The following is a 17542-nucleotide window of genomic DNA, read 5'->3' on the forward strand; positions in this document are numbered from 1 at the left end:
AGAAGGTCTGCACATTATTTGGTCGCTAGGTCGCCGTGTATCGCCGTGTTTGACAGCAAAAGCGACGATACCAGCGATATTTTACACTGGTAACCAGGGTAAACATCGGGTTACTAAGCGCAGGGCCGCGCTTAGTAACCCGATGTTTACCCTGGTTACCAGCGTAAAAGTTAAAAAAACAAACAGTACATACTCACCTGCGCGTCCCCCAGCCTCTGCTTCCTGACACTAAAGCGCCGGCCCTAAACTGAAAGTGAAAGCACAGCGGTGACGTCACCGCTCTGCTGTTAGGGCCGGAGCTCAGTCAGCGTCAGGATGCAGAGGCTGGGGGACGCGCAGGTGAGCATGTACTGTTTGTTTTTTTAACTTTTACGCTGGTAACCAGGGTAAACATCGGGTTACTAAGCGCGGCCCTGCGCTTAGCAACCCGATGTTTACCCTGGTTACCCGGGGACCTCGGCATCGCTGGTCGCTGGAGAGCGGTCTGTGTGACAGCTCCCCAGCGATCAAACAGCGACGCTGCAGCGATCGGCATTGCTGTCGCTATCGCTGCAGCGTCGCTTAGTGTGACGGTACCTTTACCTGGGCATTAAGGTGTCAAATAATATTGAAGATTATGAAAGACTTAATTTGAGCCCGCTGCTAGGTAAAGTTAAACAGAAGATTATGGCATGGAGGAAATTAAATTTAACAATGGCCGGAAGTGCTAACTTAATAAAGATGGTACTTATACCTCAGCTTTTGTATGTGCTACACAATGCACCGGTTTGTCTGCCTCAAAATAGATTTTATAAACTTAACGCCATTTTCTGTGATTTGATATGGAAAGGAGGTCGAGCACGTATTAAGTTAGAACTGTTGCAACGTCCAAAAGATGGAGGTTTGGCGGTTCCGCCCGGAGCCCCGCACACGGCGCACACATCCAGTCCGCCCGGAGCCCCGCACACGGCGCACACATCCAGTCCGGCCGGAGCCCCGCACACATCCAGCCACCGCTAGAGGAAATCCGGGGAGGATTGTGAGGGCCACAACAAACCTGCGCTGACAGCCAAGTGCCGCAGGTCACGCATCCTCAACGGAGAAGGCACCGGGGTGATGAGGAGCCGGGCACAGCTGGCGGGGGAGCACACAGAGCCCAGCCGCCGGCCTCCGATGCCCCCACGTGGGCTCACACTACCCTATACACCGCGGAAGGGCTCATACCCAATGCCAGCATTTGGTGGGATGGGGGGGACCATGATCTTATAAGCTCAGTGGGGAAGGTTATTTCTCGGGTGGGGAGGGGCCCGCTACTAGCTGCTCTGGAGGCAAGTAAATTTCATCTGAATCCTAAAAGGTTTCCAACTTTGGCGTTGCTTGAAATACTCTGGAAAAAAATAAAGCTATGGAGGGGTATAGGGGAATACACGAGATACACAGCCATTAGGTATGATCCCCGGCTGACTGAACTGCTAAGTCTACAGAATTTTGGACACTGTTGAAGAATAGGTACCGTATATACTCGAGTATAAGCCGACCCCCCTAATTTTGCCACAAAAAAATGGGAAAACTTATTGACTCGAGTATAAGCCTAGGGTGGAAAATGCAGCAGCTACCGGTGAATTTCAAAAATAAAAATAGATGCTCCATACCGTTCATTATTGCCCCATAAGATGCTCCATATAAATCTGTGCCACATGTAATGCTCCATACATTTCATTATTGCCCCATAGATGCTCCACATAAAACTGTGCCACATATAATGCTCCATACTGTTCATTATTACCCCATAAGATGCTCCATATAAAGCTGTGCCATATATAATGCTCTGCACCATTCACTATGGCCCCATAGATGCTCCATATAAAGCTGTGCCATATATAATGCTCCATACCGTTGATTATTGCCCCATAGATGATCCATATATAGCTGTGCCATATAGAATGCTCTGCACCGTTCATTATGGCCCTATAGATGCTCCATATAAAACTGTGCCATATAGAATGCTCTGCACCGTTCATTATGGCCCCAAAGATGCTCCTTATAAAGCTGTGCCATATAGAATGCTCTGCACCGTTCATTGTGGCCCCATAGATGCTCCATATAAAACTGTGCCATATAGAAGGCTCTGCACCGTTCATTATGGCCCCATAGATGCTCCTTATAAAGCTGTGCCATATAGAATGCTCTGCACCGTTCATTATTGCCCCATAGATGCTCCTTATAAAGCTGTGCCATATAGAATGCTCTGCACCGTTCATTATTGCCTCATAGATGCTCCATATAAAGCTGTGCACTATATAATGCTGCTGCAATAAAAAAAAAATGACATACTCACCTCTCTTGCTGCCCGCAGCTCCTCAGCGTCCCGTCTCGGCGTCTCTCCGCAATGACTGTTCAGGCAGAGGGCGGCGCGCAGCTTAGTACGTCATTGCGCGCTCTGACCTGAACAGTCAGAGCAAGAGGACGGGAAGACGGAGCAGCGCCCGGCGGGTGGAACGTGGACAGGTAAATATGTAATACTCATCTGCTCCCGGCGTCCCTGGCTCCTTATCCCGGACAGATGGTCTCCGGGTGCTGCAGCCTCTTCCTCGGTCAGCGGTCACCGTTACCGCTCATTAGAGAAATGAATATGCGGCTCCACCCCTATGGGAGTGGAGTCCATATTCATACTTTAATGAGCGGTCCCACGTGACCGCTGAACAGGGGAAGAGCTGCGGCACCCGAACACCATGGGATAGGCAGGGGGAGCGCCAGGAGCCCCGGAAGCAGGTGAGTATATGACAGACCTCTCTCCCCCTCACCCGCCGTCCCTGCCGCCGACAGTGACTCGAGTATAAGCCGAGAGGGGCACTTTCAGCCCAAAAATTTGGGCTAAAAATCTCGGCTTATACTCGAGTATATACGGTATATGGTATGTGTCGCAGCTGCTAGATGGTGAGACATTTAAAACATTTGAAACACTCAGGAAAGAGTTCTCTTTGGAGCATGCTATGTTCTACCAGTATCTACAGTTGCAACACGCATTCTCTAGACGGTGGAGAAGGACACCGATAGTGATACAGTGACAGTATGTTGAATATACTTGGTCCACAGAGGGGTACTAGGGGTCTTATATCGCTAATTTACAGGGCATTGCTGGATAAGTTTTTGGAAAGACACCCATTGATGGCTAGATCCAAATGGACAAGGGATTTGGGAGACATATCGGATGATCAGTGGGATTTGATTTTGCAATATGTCCCTAGAATATCTATAAGTGAATCTGGGAGGGTGTCTCAGTTATTCACTATACATAGGGTATACAGGACACCTGTGTAGATGAAAAAAGCTGGACTAAGGGCGGACTCTCGATACCTGAGATGCACAATGGATGAAGCTGATATTCTTCATATGCTATGGTCTTGTCCAAGATTACAGGCATTTTGGATTGTGGTCCTAAATTTAGTGGAAAGAGTGATGGAAGCAACTATTACTCGAGATCCATTGACATGTATTTTAGGACATGTAGAGGAGGTGGCATTGGATGAATGGGGTAGGCTAGCAATAGCCAGACTGCTTTATTTTGCAAGGAAGACTATCACATTGCACTGGTTAGATGAAAATCCTCCCACTAGGAAGGAATTTGTAATGTTAATTTTGTAAGCCTTATGGAGCGAAGCGTATACATGAAAAGAGGCAAGATGAACCACTACGAGAATATCTGGGGGGGCTGGTTGGACTCTCCCGGATTGACTTCCGCAGAACTCGTCAAAAATAGGATATTAGGGTTATAAAAGAGTGTACAACATTGTAATACATGGATAAGGATTGTAGAAGCGTGACGGGGTTTGGGGGGGGAGGTTTTCTTGTTATGGGAGGGATGTGTTTGGTGTATTTACATTTATTAAAAAATGGGGAAAGTATTATCATTTGTACTCTAATGCATGTAATGTTATCCTTTCTGCTTTCTTCAATAAAAAGTACTTGATTTAAAAAAAAAACAAAAAAAAAACAAAACAATCCATACCCATGATAAGAGGGGCAGCAGCCTTCCTAACGGACTCTTCGGCAGATTCAGTCTGTTTAACATCAAAATCGGCAGCTCTTTCAAATGCGGCCAGGAGAGCCCTATGGCTCAAAAACTGGCCTGGAGATCTTCAAGCCAAGCTTAAATTATGCTCAGTTCCCTGTGAGGGTAAATATTTATTTGTAGAAACTTTGGACGACATACTCCAAAAAGCAGGAGATAAGAAAAAAGGATTCCCGAACATAGGGCCAACACCATTCCAATGGCCCTTTTGGAATAAGATTTTTTTCTGTAGAAAACTCCCAAGGGAACAAAATAGATGGGAAGAAGGAAAGACAGAGGATTTATCTTCGGCAACCCCTCCCGTGATAAAAAATCCCCCAAGTGACGGTCTTCCCAGGGTGGGGGGAAGATTAACTCTTTTCCTCCCGGCCTGGGAAAGAATATCAAACAGTCCTTGGATCCTAAGTCTGATCAGGTCGGGGTTAAAGATAGATTTCTCCTCCTTTCCCCCCCAGAGCTATGTCGTAACTCCCCTAAGGCCTTCAGCAAGGGAGCAAGGAGCCTTAGAAAACTAAGTCCTAAACTTAGTAAAGAAAGCAGTTCTACAGCGTGTTCCACCTCACGAAATGGGAAAAGGATTTTATTCCCCACTATTTCTGGTATCCAAACCAGACAGCACATATCGGACAATAATAAACCTATGGAAATTGAACAACTATATCAGGAACCAAAAATTCAAGATGGAATCAATAAGATCCACCATCAAAATATTGTTCCCAGGCTGCTTTATGACTGTATTAGACCTCAGCGATGCATATTATCATGTACCTGTCCACAAGGAATATCGGAAATTCCTCAGACTGTTAGTCTTCATAAAAGGGGAGGTGGAAGAATTCCAGTACAGAGCTCTCCCGTTCGGAATATCAATAGCCCCCCGTGTGTTCACAAAATTAGTAGCAGAAATGATGGCCCATCTGAGAGAACAAGATATCCTAATCATTCCATACTTGGACGATCTGCTAATAGTAAGCGACTCAGCCAAGAACTGCAGAGTTCAGAGGGACAGAGTAATGAGCACTCTGGAAAACCTAGGATGCTCCTAAACTTAAAAAATCAAGATTGGAACCCAGCAAGATTCAAGAGTTTCTAGGTCTAACACTGGACTCACAAAAACAAGAATGCCGCCATCCAGTGCGCAAAACACAGAACATTTTACACATAGTAACATAGGCCTTACGGAATCCCTCCATGACATCCCTCCGCCTACCAGCGGTACAGTGGGCACAACTACACACAAGAGACCTCCAATGGGACATATTGGAGAATCAGTACAAGTTGAGGCCACTTAGAAAGCCAGATAACTCAAAATTCCTCTTCTACTCATTCCCTACTTTGGTGGACAAATGCCCACAACGTATCCAAAGGGATCCCCTGGGTGACAAAAATATCCCATATAATTACTACAGACGCAAGCCCCACGGGATGGGGAGCTCACATGAACAACCAAGTTACACAGGGGAAATGGGAGAATCAGAAATTAGGAGCTTCTTCGAATCAGAATAAACTATGGGCTGTGGGTCAGGCTCTCTTGATTTTCCTACCCCACCTACGGGGTCATCATATCCGCATATTCTCGGACAACCAGTAGCTTATATAAACCATCAGGTAGGTACCAGGTCCCGAACTCTGATGGATACCTCCTCCAGCATCCTCAACCTAGCGGAGGAGAATCTTCTATCTCTCTCGCACTACATATTCACAGGGTAGAAAATCAAAAGGCCGATTATCGGAGTCAAACTCAACTAAAGCAAGGCGAGTGGGTCTTGAATCAGTCCATCTTTCGAAAAATCACGAAGATGTGGGGAACCCCAATGATAGATTTATTTGCCGATCACAAAAACAAGAAAGTAGATGTTTTCTGCTCACTCAACCCCAAGGGGAATCCTCGAGTACTAGATGCTTTTATGCTTCCGTGGACTCACATACGCCTTTCCCCGATCATCCTTATACCAGCAGTAATGCGGAAAGTCAGAGAAGACAAAACAAGGATGATATTAATAGCCTCATTTGGCCAAAGAGAACCTGGTGCTCTTGGCTGAGGGTACGGTCTATCACCAACCCTTGGGTGCTACCGGACATCCCAGATCTCCTGTCTCAAGGACCAGTCTTACGCCCTCAAGCAGCGAACCTCCATTTAACAGCATGGAATTTGAAAGGACGCTGCTGAGGGAAAGAGGGTTCTCACACAAACTAGTTTCTACAATACAAAAAAGTAGAAAACTGGTTACTACTAGAACTTATGGCAAAACCTGGAGGAAGTTCCTATCCACCTCCAAAGTAAAAATCCAGGAAAGTGCCTCAATTACAGAAGTTCTTGAATTTCTACAAAAGGGTCTAGAAAACGGCCTAGCAGTCAGCACTTTAAAAGTACAAGTAGCAGCCTTAGGGTAAGTTAACACAGGACTTTTTTGCTGCGTATTTTTGCTACATTTTTTTATGCTAATTTAGGTGCGGTTTTTTGGTGCATATTTGGTGCGTTTTTTGGGTAAGTTCACACAGGACTTTTTTGCTGCGTATTTTTGCTGCGTATTTTTGCTGCGTTTTTTATGCCAATTTTCAGCTGCTTATAATAGATGTGTTTTTGTGCGGTTTTGCTGCGTTTTTTTGTCTATTTGTGCATGATAATAAAGTTGAGTGACCCCAGTGGAGCTTAGCATCGCCTTCATCCCAGCGGGGGAACAATTTACGGCGAATTACATGCCATGCATCGGCCTTTTTTTGACGATCACTGTAGTTTGGGCAAGCTACATCCCAAATTACAGGCATTGCTTCCACCTTGGAAAAATAAATGAAAAAGTAATTACCAAATGCAAGATGAAATGAAGCCAACATTCATGACAAGGAAGATACAAACATACACATGCAGAACACATGAACATGTACATAACAGCACATGAGCATCACAAAGTGTACCATTGCAAACAATCGGATAGATGGATATATCACAAATTAAAAAAAATATTACCTCCATGATTAGTTGGGAAACATTAATGCTCATCCTCCTATACCAAGACATGGCTAACACCTCACTACCAGAAACTCCCTCACAATAGATCACAATCAGGACACCTCACAATGGCTCTTCACACCTCACTAACCACACCCCTAAGCTCTTGGCTGTGAGATCACTTCCTGCTGGCCATGATTTTTCTGCACAAAAAAAGCAGCAAATAATGCTACATGCGTTTTTGCTGCGTTTTTTTCCATCACCCATTCAAGTCAATGGGTGAAAAAACGCTGCAAAAACGCAGCAAAAACGCTGAAAGAAGTGACATGCCCTATGTCCAAAAAACGCAGCAAAGCAAAAAATACTGATCAAACAAAAACCCAATGTATGTGCATGAGATTTCTGAAATCTCATAGGCTTTGCTGGTACTGTAAAAAGCAGCTGAAAATTAGCATGAAAAAACGCAGCAAAAATACGCAGCAAAAAAGTCCTGTGTGAACGTACCCTTAGGTGTACTTCATAATCAGGACATTGCAGGCAACCCATGGGTGGCGAGATTAATTAAAGCTGCAACGAGATCTAAACCACTGGTCAGCCGAAAGCTGCCATCCTGGGATCTGAATGACAAAGAGAAGGAATTTCACACTCTAGATGTCAAAATATGCCTAGGTCAGTACCTAGAGTCCACCCAGAGCTGTAGGAAGGAAGGATCACTTTTGTCTGCTTTCAGGGACCAAGAAAGGGACTCAAAGCATCCAAGGGTACCCTGGCAAGGTGGATAAGGGAAGCGATAACCCTGGCCTACTCATCTACCAGGAATACCTTCCCAGATGGTCTGAAGGCTCATTTTACAAGGGCCATAGCGACCTCATGGGAAGAGAGGTCAGCGGTATCTATAGAACAAATCTGTGAGGCGGCCACCTGGTCATCACCTGCAACCTTTTTAAATCACTACAGATTAGATCTAACCTCTACATCTGATTTGACCTTTGGGAGAAGGGTCCTTCAGGCCGTGGTCCCTCCCTATGATTCCATTCTCTGAAATTCTCTCCGTGGTGCTGTCATGGGAGACTGAGAAAGTCGTAGTTACTCACCGATAACTGTGTTTCTCAGAGCCCATGACAGCCCCTGCTTATTCCCTCTCATCACGAGTGCGGTGAGCACATTTTTATGTACATAGCATAATTCAGTATAGGCACAGTGTTCTTCTCTGATAAGCAATACTATAATGTATATATTTTTTGTTTTTGTCACTAACCTGGAGGTCCTCCGATGCTCTGTAAACCAACTGATGCAAGGGAGAGGTCCCACTTATTAGGTTTCCTGTCTCTGAAGGGTGGATCACCTCTCTCCGTGGTGCTGTCATGGGCTCTGAGAAACAACGTTATTGGTGAGTAACTATGACTTTTTCGCACGTGATTTGGTGTAATCGATATACCGTATATACTCCAGTATAAGCCGAGATTTTCAGACCATTTTTTTAGGCTGAAAGTGCCCCTCTCGACTTATACTCGAGTCATTGTCCCAGGGGGTCGGCGGGGGAGGGGGAGCGGCGGCTGTGATATACTCACCTGCTCCTGGCGAGGTCCCTGCATCTCCGGTCTCCGGGTGCTGACAGCTTCTTCCAGCGTTGAGGGGTCACGTTGTACCGCTCATTACAGTAATGAATATGGACCCGACTCCACTCCCATAGGGGTGGAGCCGCATATTCATTACTGTAATGAGCGGTAACGGTGACCGCTCAATGCTGGAAGAAGCTCTCAGCGCCCGGAGATGCAGGGACCGCGCCAGGAGCAGGTGAGTATAATGGGGAGGAGGAGCACTGCGCGATAGTCACCTGTCCTCGTTCCGGGCTCCGCTCCGTTTTCCGCGTCCTCTGCAGTGACGCTCAGGTCAGAGGGCGCGATGACGTGGTTAGTCTGTGCCCTCTGCCTGAGCGTTAGTGCAGAGGACGCGGAAGGCACAGCGGTGCTGGAACGAGGATCGGTGAGTATTGCAAGTGCCGGGGGCCTGAGTGACGAGAGGTGAGTATGTGTTTTTTTTTTTGTTTTTTTTTAAATCGCAGCAACAGCATATGGGGCAAATATCTCTATGGAGCATCTTATGGGGCCATAGTCAACGTTTGTGCTGCACTATATGGGGCACATATCTTTATGGAGCATCTTATGGGGCCATATTCAACGTTTGTGCAGCACTATATGGGGCAAATATCTTTTTGGAGCATCTTATGAGGCCATATTCAACGTTTGTGTAGCATTATATTGGGCAAATGTGTCTATGGAGCATCTTATGGGGCCATTATTAACCTTTGTGCAACACTATATGGGGCATATTTTAATATGGAGCATCTTATGGGGTTCATGATGAACTGTATTGAGCATTATATGGGGCTCCTGATTCAATATGGATATTCAAAAACACTTAACCTACTGATATCTCAATTTATTTTACTTTTATTGGTATCTATTTTTATTTTTGAAATTTACCGGTAGCTGCTGCATTTTTCACCCTAGGCTTATACTCGAGTCATTAAGTTTTACCATTTTTTTGTGACAAAATTAGGGGGGTCGGCTTATACTCGGGTATATACGCGTAATAATTTTTGGTATTATTTTGGTGATCCCTTTGTATGGAAAACTCTCTTCTCTTTCTCTTGTCTTATAGGGAGAGACCTGTCACTCAAGGGTAGTGGGTGGGGAGAAGCCGCCGGAGACCCATCTGTCTGACTAGTCTCCAGCATGGCTCTGTCCCCGACTTATTAACTGAAATTCCTCAGTGTTTCAGAGTTGAAATCATGCAGATGATAGATGTTGGTCAGGGATTGAACATCATGTTTCAGCTGTCAGTTTCCCTTTAAAAACTCGTATGCCTCCCAATACGTTCTGCACTCCCCTGTATCCGCAGAGTGGTTACAGTGGGGCTCCCAGCTGTATGGCGGTTTTATTCACGCACTGCTCTACTGTACTTATTTAATCAAAACTAAAAGTGGATCCCAGCACATCCCTCACCGTGGAAATCCTCCACATGGCTGCTGACAGCATACACCCTGCATCCGTACATGTATATCTGATATTTTCATACAAATATTACTGGTATCTTTGGAAAGAGCGTGACATCACTGTGGATAATTTAATCCTGCAGATCTCAACTGCATCTTGACAAGTAATCTGCACTCTGAGAATAATATAATTTTTTACAAGGACTCTAATATAATTTTTTTTTTCTTTTTCCCCATTAGGCACCTGCAAAGTGAATTTCTCTGACCCCAACAAACTGCATTACTTCCAGCTGACTGTGAGCCCAGGTAATCTGCCAGTGGTTTGTGTAGTCTCCTCTATAACACGAGGGATTCTGAGGTTAAATACTGCAGCACTCGATGAAGGCTTATAGGATAAGGAAGCATTCTCCCGAGGTGGTTTGTCATTGCCTTAATTTTTAATATGATTTTTTAAGTGTATAATGCCAATCATACTGTAATGCATAACTCGTTTTATTTCCTGAAAATTGCCAAAAAATCTGTCATTGTAGGCCATTTTGAGATGGAGATACATAAGCCTGTGACGAGTCCTGTGCTATCTATAGGTTGCAGCTTTTATAGTAGCACATTTCTTTTTCGGGGTGTGAAGTTTGCTTACTGGGCAGCATGTAGCATCGCATTACCAAGGGATTGAAGGCATGCCTTACGGGGGTTGTCCACTCATCGGCCAACCCCTTTTCAGTCCATATGTTTACCCCTTTAGAATAATATTTATTTATAAATTTGGTTCTCGGTGGGGATGTCACGGTGGCTGACCCGATCTGTGGCCCTAGGGACGTCCGTTGTAAAAGGGGGGGAAAGGTCTTTAAAGGGATGAGACGCCACCTGTGGTATTCGGTCAGGGTGACCGACGCTGCTTAGGGGTCCGCTGGGGTGATGGAATGGCAGCTAGATGGTATATTTTCCCACAGGTGAAGTGTATCCCCAGGGCTTCCAAGAGTGTAGATGATGAATGGTGTGAGGCGCAGTGAATAACGAGGACACAAGGTTGCCTTTGTCTTTACCTTTACTGAAGGCTTCAGTGTCCACAGTCCAGGGTACAGATCACAGGGTAGGCAGAGTCCGGCCGGTCTGAAGGCAAATCCAGAGTCCCCTTATCCAGGTGGAATTCCATAGCCTTCCTCTAGCGCCTCGGTGTTGTAGTACCTCCCTGCTGAGCTTCTCGGTAAGGTCCTCACAACTATTCTGGATGTTAAGTCTTTCTCTCTGTCCCCTGATGGATAGGATAGGACAAACCCGTATGATTGATGGCCTGAGGCTTTTTACAGGGACTCTATCACGCCTCGGCCCCCACAAGTTGCCACCGTGCCTCCTGGGTATAAGGTCGGGCAGCCAACGTAGAATTAACTGTCCTGCCAGTCTCTGAAGTAAAGCGTAGAGATCCTTACTCCCTCGGTGTTCTGGCTACCAGATTACCGCGCCTCAGAAGGAGGCAGCCTTTCACAGGGCAGAACTCCTTCTGGTTTCCTCTCCTTTTTGCTATGACTTCGTTTCTCACTCACTGCAACACAAATCCCTTCGATGTCTTTCTTTGGATGCTGCCGCACGTGGGGCTGGCGCAGCTCCGTGGACCCTTGTCCTCCTCAGACCGCAGTCTGGATCTGACTGGAGCTCACTCCAGCCAGCTTCTGCCTGCTTCTGACTTCTGACTCTGACTTCCTATCCAAACCACCAGTTTTACCCAACTGTGAGGAGTGCCCTAATAGATAGGAGCATAGCTCACCCTGGCGGCCTGGAGTGTGAAGTGTGTTGTGTGGTTCTGATACCTGGCAAAGAGATCTCCTTTATTGCCTTCAGACGTAATATCACTCCCCCTGGTGGAAGAACGACATTACTGCAATGACCAGGACTCTGGTGCGCTGCACATTAGTGCAGGAGAAAAGTGCCTATATTGCTGTATTGTTTGGATTATAAGATACACTTTTTCTCTAATAATTTGTGAGGAAAAGGGGGGGGGGGGGGTGCGGCTCATAATCCAAATGTAGATTACCGGCAGTAGTGGAGTGAGGTCACAGGAGGCAGGGTTGCTGCTGCAGGAGTGGGGCGATGCTGCCAGGTCCTGGACTGGAAGGATAGGGGTGTCCCAGTAATGCGAGACTGCGAGCCCCTGAGCTTTCATAAAATGTCGGCGGTGAGCGGAGTCCTCTTCTCATTGATTTCCCAGCGGTGGACTTTGAGGGAAAAATGGCTGCCTGAGGTGGCACATGTTCAGATTGAGATCTCGGGAGCTGATTTAGGTTGCAAAGATGCTTCAGGTTTGGGCACTGAATAAAAATTAAGCAGAAAAAACATGCCATACACACAAAAGCATAAAAATGCATTTAAAAATGTAATTTGCAAGTTGCCTCTTCAGAGAAAAAGAGGACTTGAACTCTATAGCGCCACCTGTTGGAAGTAGCGATCCTACAACTCACAATCAGCCCTGTAACGAGTCGTGTAATATGACTTAGGATAAAAGCCAAATCAGTATCTCAATTCGCAGACACGGTGTTTCGGGCTGTCAGCCCTCGTCAGTGCGAAGCACGAGAACTGATTTGGCTAGGTGAGAGGCTCTGGACTGGGGTCTAAGGGGTACGGTTTTTCCACAAGGAGAAACCTTACCCCTTAGATTTTAAAAAGTTAAAACTTTAGACATCTTTTTAATGCCCTGCCTCCTGTGACCCAACACCACTGTACGCTTCCGTAAAATCAGACTACAACACAGATCACCATTTTTTTTCCTGTTTTCCTCCCCATAAATTTGGAGTGCGTGTTTTTCGTCCAGTCCATCTTATAGTCCGCACAATATGGTGCATTTTATTAGACAAAAATTCCTCTTTTTTTGTTTTTTCTCCACTTACCAATTTTTCTTCACTTTGAGAAAAAAACAGTGTAATCATTTTTTCATAAATATTTGAAAACCTTTCTAATCGCATCTGCTTGACTAACCACAGGCCAGGATTGCATGCCATCACGCGGCTGCGTCTGTCAGCGTGTCCTGGACTGAGCTGCCTGTATAAATCGTGTATCTGCAGCAGAAATGTGATCTGATCCCTGTGCACTGGAGTGCGTCATGGCTATCTATCTATCTGTGCTTCATTACCTTCCCTGCCCTCTTATTTGCCCTCTAGACTTTTCCTGCACAACCTTTAAATATAGGGAAAAAATCTATCCTAAGCGATCTAGTAAAAGTGTGGAAGCTTTATTAGCTGTATGCTTACTTTACTATGTAGTTTACTATTTGCAGCATGGCTCAGTCAGTGATAAGATCAGATTTACCTTTTCTGTCTCTGTGCCTGTTTTCTGTGTGTAAATTTACAAGGTTTTGGGACCTGAGAGCAGCATGATGTTGAGACCAAGACCTTGATTTCAGCGATCTATCACTTGCTATAGTTTTGCTATAATCCCTGTTTTATCTGCATCAGATCTAGGGGTACTCTGAATGCTAAGCTCTGTGTAACCCTGCCCACAGCACTGATTGGTAGCTTTCTGTGTACGCTGTTCATAGGCAGAAAGCTGGCAATCAGTGGTGGGGCCGGGGTTAGACCACCTGGCGGCAAGTTTACTAGTCCTCTATTGATAATCTGAAGATTAAAACCTAATTTTATCAAAACTACAGCAAGCAGCCCAGTAAGTGACACATGGCTGGAATCAGGATTTCTATCCTGAGTGAATGTGCTGCATTTAGGGATTATGAGAAAAAACCACCGCTGTACCTGGACCTCAATACAGTGCCTTGGTTCCACGAGCCAGCCACAGATACTTGGATGTTTGTCAGTAATTGATTTATCCATGATTTGGTGCCAGGTTATCATTGAATCATCACATTTTTTGATGTTTGGCTCTGCCCTTGGTTTTCTAGTATAGTATAGTATCACTATGGTGGTCAGGCAGGAAGCACCAAGGCTGCTGCTTTTATGTCCTGCCTTGCAGTCAAGACTTGGATTTCCCAAAGTGACACACGAGATTGCTGAGCTGTGAGAAAAGGTGATGAGTTTCAACATTAATATTTCAGACACCTGATATTTAGTCGACTAAATTGCATTCTTCTTTTTTTTTTTTTTTTGTCCAAGGCTATTTGTAGGGATGTTAAACTTCCTGCAGGAGGCAGTATAAACACACAGTTGCCAAATGTTTTGCTTTCTTTTATCCATGGAAGAATAGGCTTTACACCAAACTGACACTTAAGAATTCAGCTTTACAAAGTGATTAACATATGAAATACATTTGTTGAAACGAGTGGTTTTGCAAAGTACAGTAGTTTTTTGCCTGCTTTGTTAAATTTATTATTACTAGGTCTTTCGTAAAAAAAAAAAAATGAAAATAATGTGCTGTGACGTGTGCATTGAGCCCAGGAGTACAGCAGTGTCGGGTGCTGATAGAACACAAGTGCTGCTAGTGCCTATACACATGCGAAGAGCCCCCCAGCATCATTGCTGCCCAGTGCACAGCTCTCATAAGAGCCCCCCAGCATCATTGCTGCCCAGTGCACAGCTCTCATAAGAGCCCCCCAGCATCATTGCTGCCCAGTGCACAGCTCTCATAAGAGCCCCCCAGCGTCATTGCTGCCCAGTGCACAGCTCTCATAAGAGCCCCCCAGCGTCATTGCTGCCCAGTGCACAGCTCTCATAAGAGCCCCCCAGCGTCATTGCTGCCCAGTGCACAGCTCTCATAAGAGCCCCCCAGCGTCATTGCTGCCCAGTGCACAGCTCTCATAAGAGCCCCCCAGCGTCATTGCTGCCCAGTGCACAGCTCTCATAAGAGCCCCCCAGCGTCATTGCTGCCCAGTGCACAGCTCTCATAAGAGCCCCCCAGCGTCATTGCTGCCCAGTGCACAGCTCTCATAAGAGCCCCCCAGCGTCATTGCTGCCCAGTGCACAGCTCTCATAAGAGCCCCCCAGCGTCATTGCTGCCCAGTGCACAGCTCTCATAAGAGCCCCCAGCGTCATTGCTGCCCAGTGCACAGCTCTCATTAGAGCCCCCCAGCGTCATTGCTGCCCAGTGCACAGCTCTCATAAGAGCCCCCCAGCGTCATTGCTGCCCAGTGCACAGCTCTCAAGAGCCCCCCAGCGTCATTGCTGCCCAGTGCACAGCTCTCATAAGAGCCCCCCAGTGTCATTGCTGCCCAGTGCACAGCTCTCATAAGAGCCCCCCAGTGTCATTGCTGCCCAGTGCACAGCTCTCATAAGAGCCCCCCAGCGTCATTGCTGCCCAGTGCACAGCTCTCATAAGAGCCCCCCAGCGTCATTGCTGCCCAGTGCACAGCTCTCATAAGAGCCCCCCAGCGTCATTGCTTCATAAACCAGGTCATCCGCCTGTGGATTTCAAACTTGTTCTGTGTGAATGGCCACGATCGATGGAAACTTTTTTTTTTTTTTTTTTTTTTTTTTTTTTTCATAGTTAATTTCTATTTAAATGAATGGCGCTGCGATGCAATACCACCTTAGCAAGAAAACTGTATCTTTAACTTTTGCACTACCCCTTTAATTAAGAGCATTGGCTTACAGAAATTCTGAGGTTACCAATCATTCTATGTTAGTCCTGTGACAAACGGCACTTTCTAGCTCCGTTTCCCGGTCTAATATCCCTCTCGTCACTCAGTTACTTGAATTTTTGGATTGTAGTCCATATTTTCTATCCGAAAATATTTGTCTAAATGAACAGCGGCATTACCAGATTGAGCATGTAGCAGATAGATCAGCCTTTTCTCTGCTGGCAGTTATCTTGCAGTTTTTTATGGGATATTTAATGGTCGTCGATATTAGTCCAGCTGGATCTCTATGCAAAATTGTTTTGTTTTTATATAGTTTTGTACAATATTTTTCATTTTTCTTTTGTTACAGGCATTGTTGATGCATTTGTGCATGTATTTTATTATACACAACTGAGCGCATTTAAGAACAGATTTTCATTTTTTTGTCTAAAATATGAATGTCATTTTAAATGGGCTCCCAATGGACATTTTTGTAAAGTTACCAGACAAGTCATAAAATGTTGCAGATTCCCAGAAGTAATGCAAAGCGATATCACTGTATGTTTTGTTCAATTGACTGGTTTTATTCAGCAATCTTATCATCCCATTTGCTCACATGACCATATTTTCAGGGAGATTGCTGTCATTGAAAAAAAAATGGACAGCACTTGTGAGACTGTTCAGTGAAGCAGTGCAAATGAGCGCGCTTTTATATTATTTTTTTCCACTGACCGAATCTGTATGTGAAAAAAAAAAATCACAGCATGCACCAGTTCCTTCCTTAAATTGGATGAGACTCACCCATTCAAGTCTATGGGTGAGCAAAACAAAATCAGATTCCATATGGAGCAACAGTGTAACATTTGTTTTTTTTTTACAGATTCTTTGCACTTCTGTAAATGGTCTTGTAAGTGATTAATAGCTGCTGCTGTAAAAACAAAAAAAAAATTGCATACAGACAAGTGAGGGAAACAAATGTCTTGTAAGTGATTAATAGCTATAAAGAAAGGAGATACCGCGCTACAGCCCTAGGTACAAGGATGTGTATAATGTGTAACAATGGCCACCAGCATTGGTGTATGTGAACCACTTACTCAGTTCCTGGTGAGCACAGTGCACATCCTGGTGGTCCAGTGTTGGGGCAGACTCCGTGTGGAGTGAGAAGAGGTTGGGGAGTGTCCTCCCATAGCAATATGTTCCCTCGTGGTAACGGAGTTTGCAATCTGGTGGTAGGCGCCGCCGTGTAGTAGCAAGGTTAGCGTGGCCGTTGTTGCACATTATATACATCCTTGTACCTAGAGCTGTAGCGCGGTATCTCCTTTCTTTATATCTTTATTACATGTGTTAAAGGGAACCTGTCACCCCGTTTTTTCGATATGAGCTAAAAATATCATTCAATAGGGCCTGAGCTCTGCCTTACATTAGTACCTTTATTATCCCGATTCCCCACCTTTGCAGAGAAAATACCTTAGTAATCTCGCCGTTTTCGGCTGTCAATCACCCCGGTCCGGTCCGATGGGCGGGGCCTAATCGCCGATTCTCCCCACCTCCGGCTTTTCACTACGAATCTTCTTCCCGGCGTTGGGGTTGTATTTAGCGCCTGCTCATTAAAGTGTCATCTCGCGCCTGCGCAGTATGCTTTGCCTAACTGTGGGCAAAGCATACAACACATTACTGCGCATGCGCCGGCTTTTCACAGTAACATCTGTGCCCGGAAGTCTGCATATGCAAATTGTGTTGTCCTGGACGCTTATCTATCTTTCTATCTCTTTACATCTATCTATCTCATTCTATGTTATTCCTTCTAACTTTCTGATTCCTTCTTTCTATCTTTCTCATCTATATAAGAGCACAGTACATGCAACATGCACCCTGCAACATGCACCCTGCAACATGCACCCTGCAACATGCACCCTGCAACATGCACCCTGCAACATGCACCCTGCAACATGCACCCTGCAACATGCACCCTGCAACATGCACCCTGCAACATGCACCCTGCAACATGCACCCTGCAACATGCACCCTGCAACATCCAAGTGCGATCTGATTTTC

General features: G+C 45.6%; 1 protein-coding gene across 6 annotated transcripts in view; it reads left to right on the forward strand.

Moving 5' to 3' along the window:
- Positions 1-17542, forward strand: part of UBE2F (ubiquitin conjugating enzyme E2 F (putative)) — a 291447-nt gene that overhangs the window by 54877 nt on the left and 219028 nt on the right. For all 6 annotated transcript variants that reach the window (XM_077272292.1, XM_077272298.1, XM_077272296.1 and 3 more), the window contains exon 4: positions 10237-10302. In XM_077272292.1, coding sequence (XP_077128407.1) covers positions 10237-10302 — 66 coding nt within the window. The remainder of the gene's footprint in view (positions 1-10236; positions 10303-17542) is intronic.

The sequence above is a fragment of the Ranitomeya variabilis genome, chromosome 7 (genome assembly GCF_051348905.1).
Source record: "Ranitomeya variabilis isolate aRanVar5 chromosome 7, aRanVar5.hap1, whole genome shotgun sequence".
Classification (NCBI taxonomy): Eukaryota; Metazoa; Chordata; class Amphibia; order Anura; family Dendrobatidae; genus Ranitomeya; species Ranitomeya variabilis.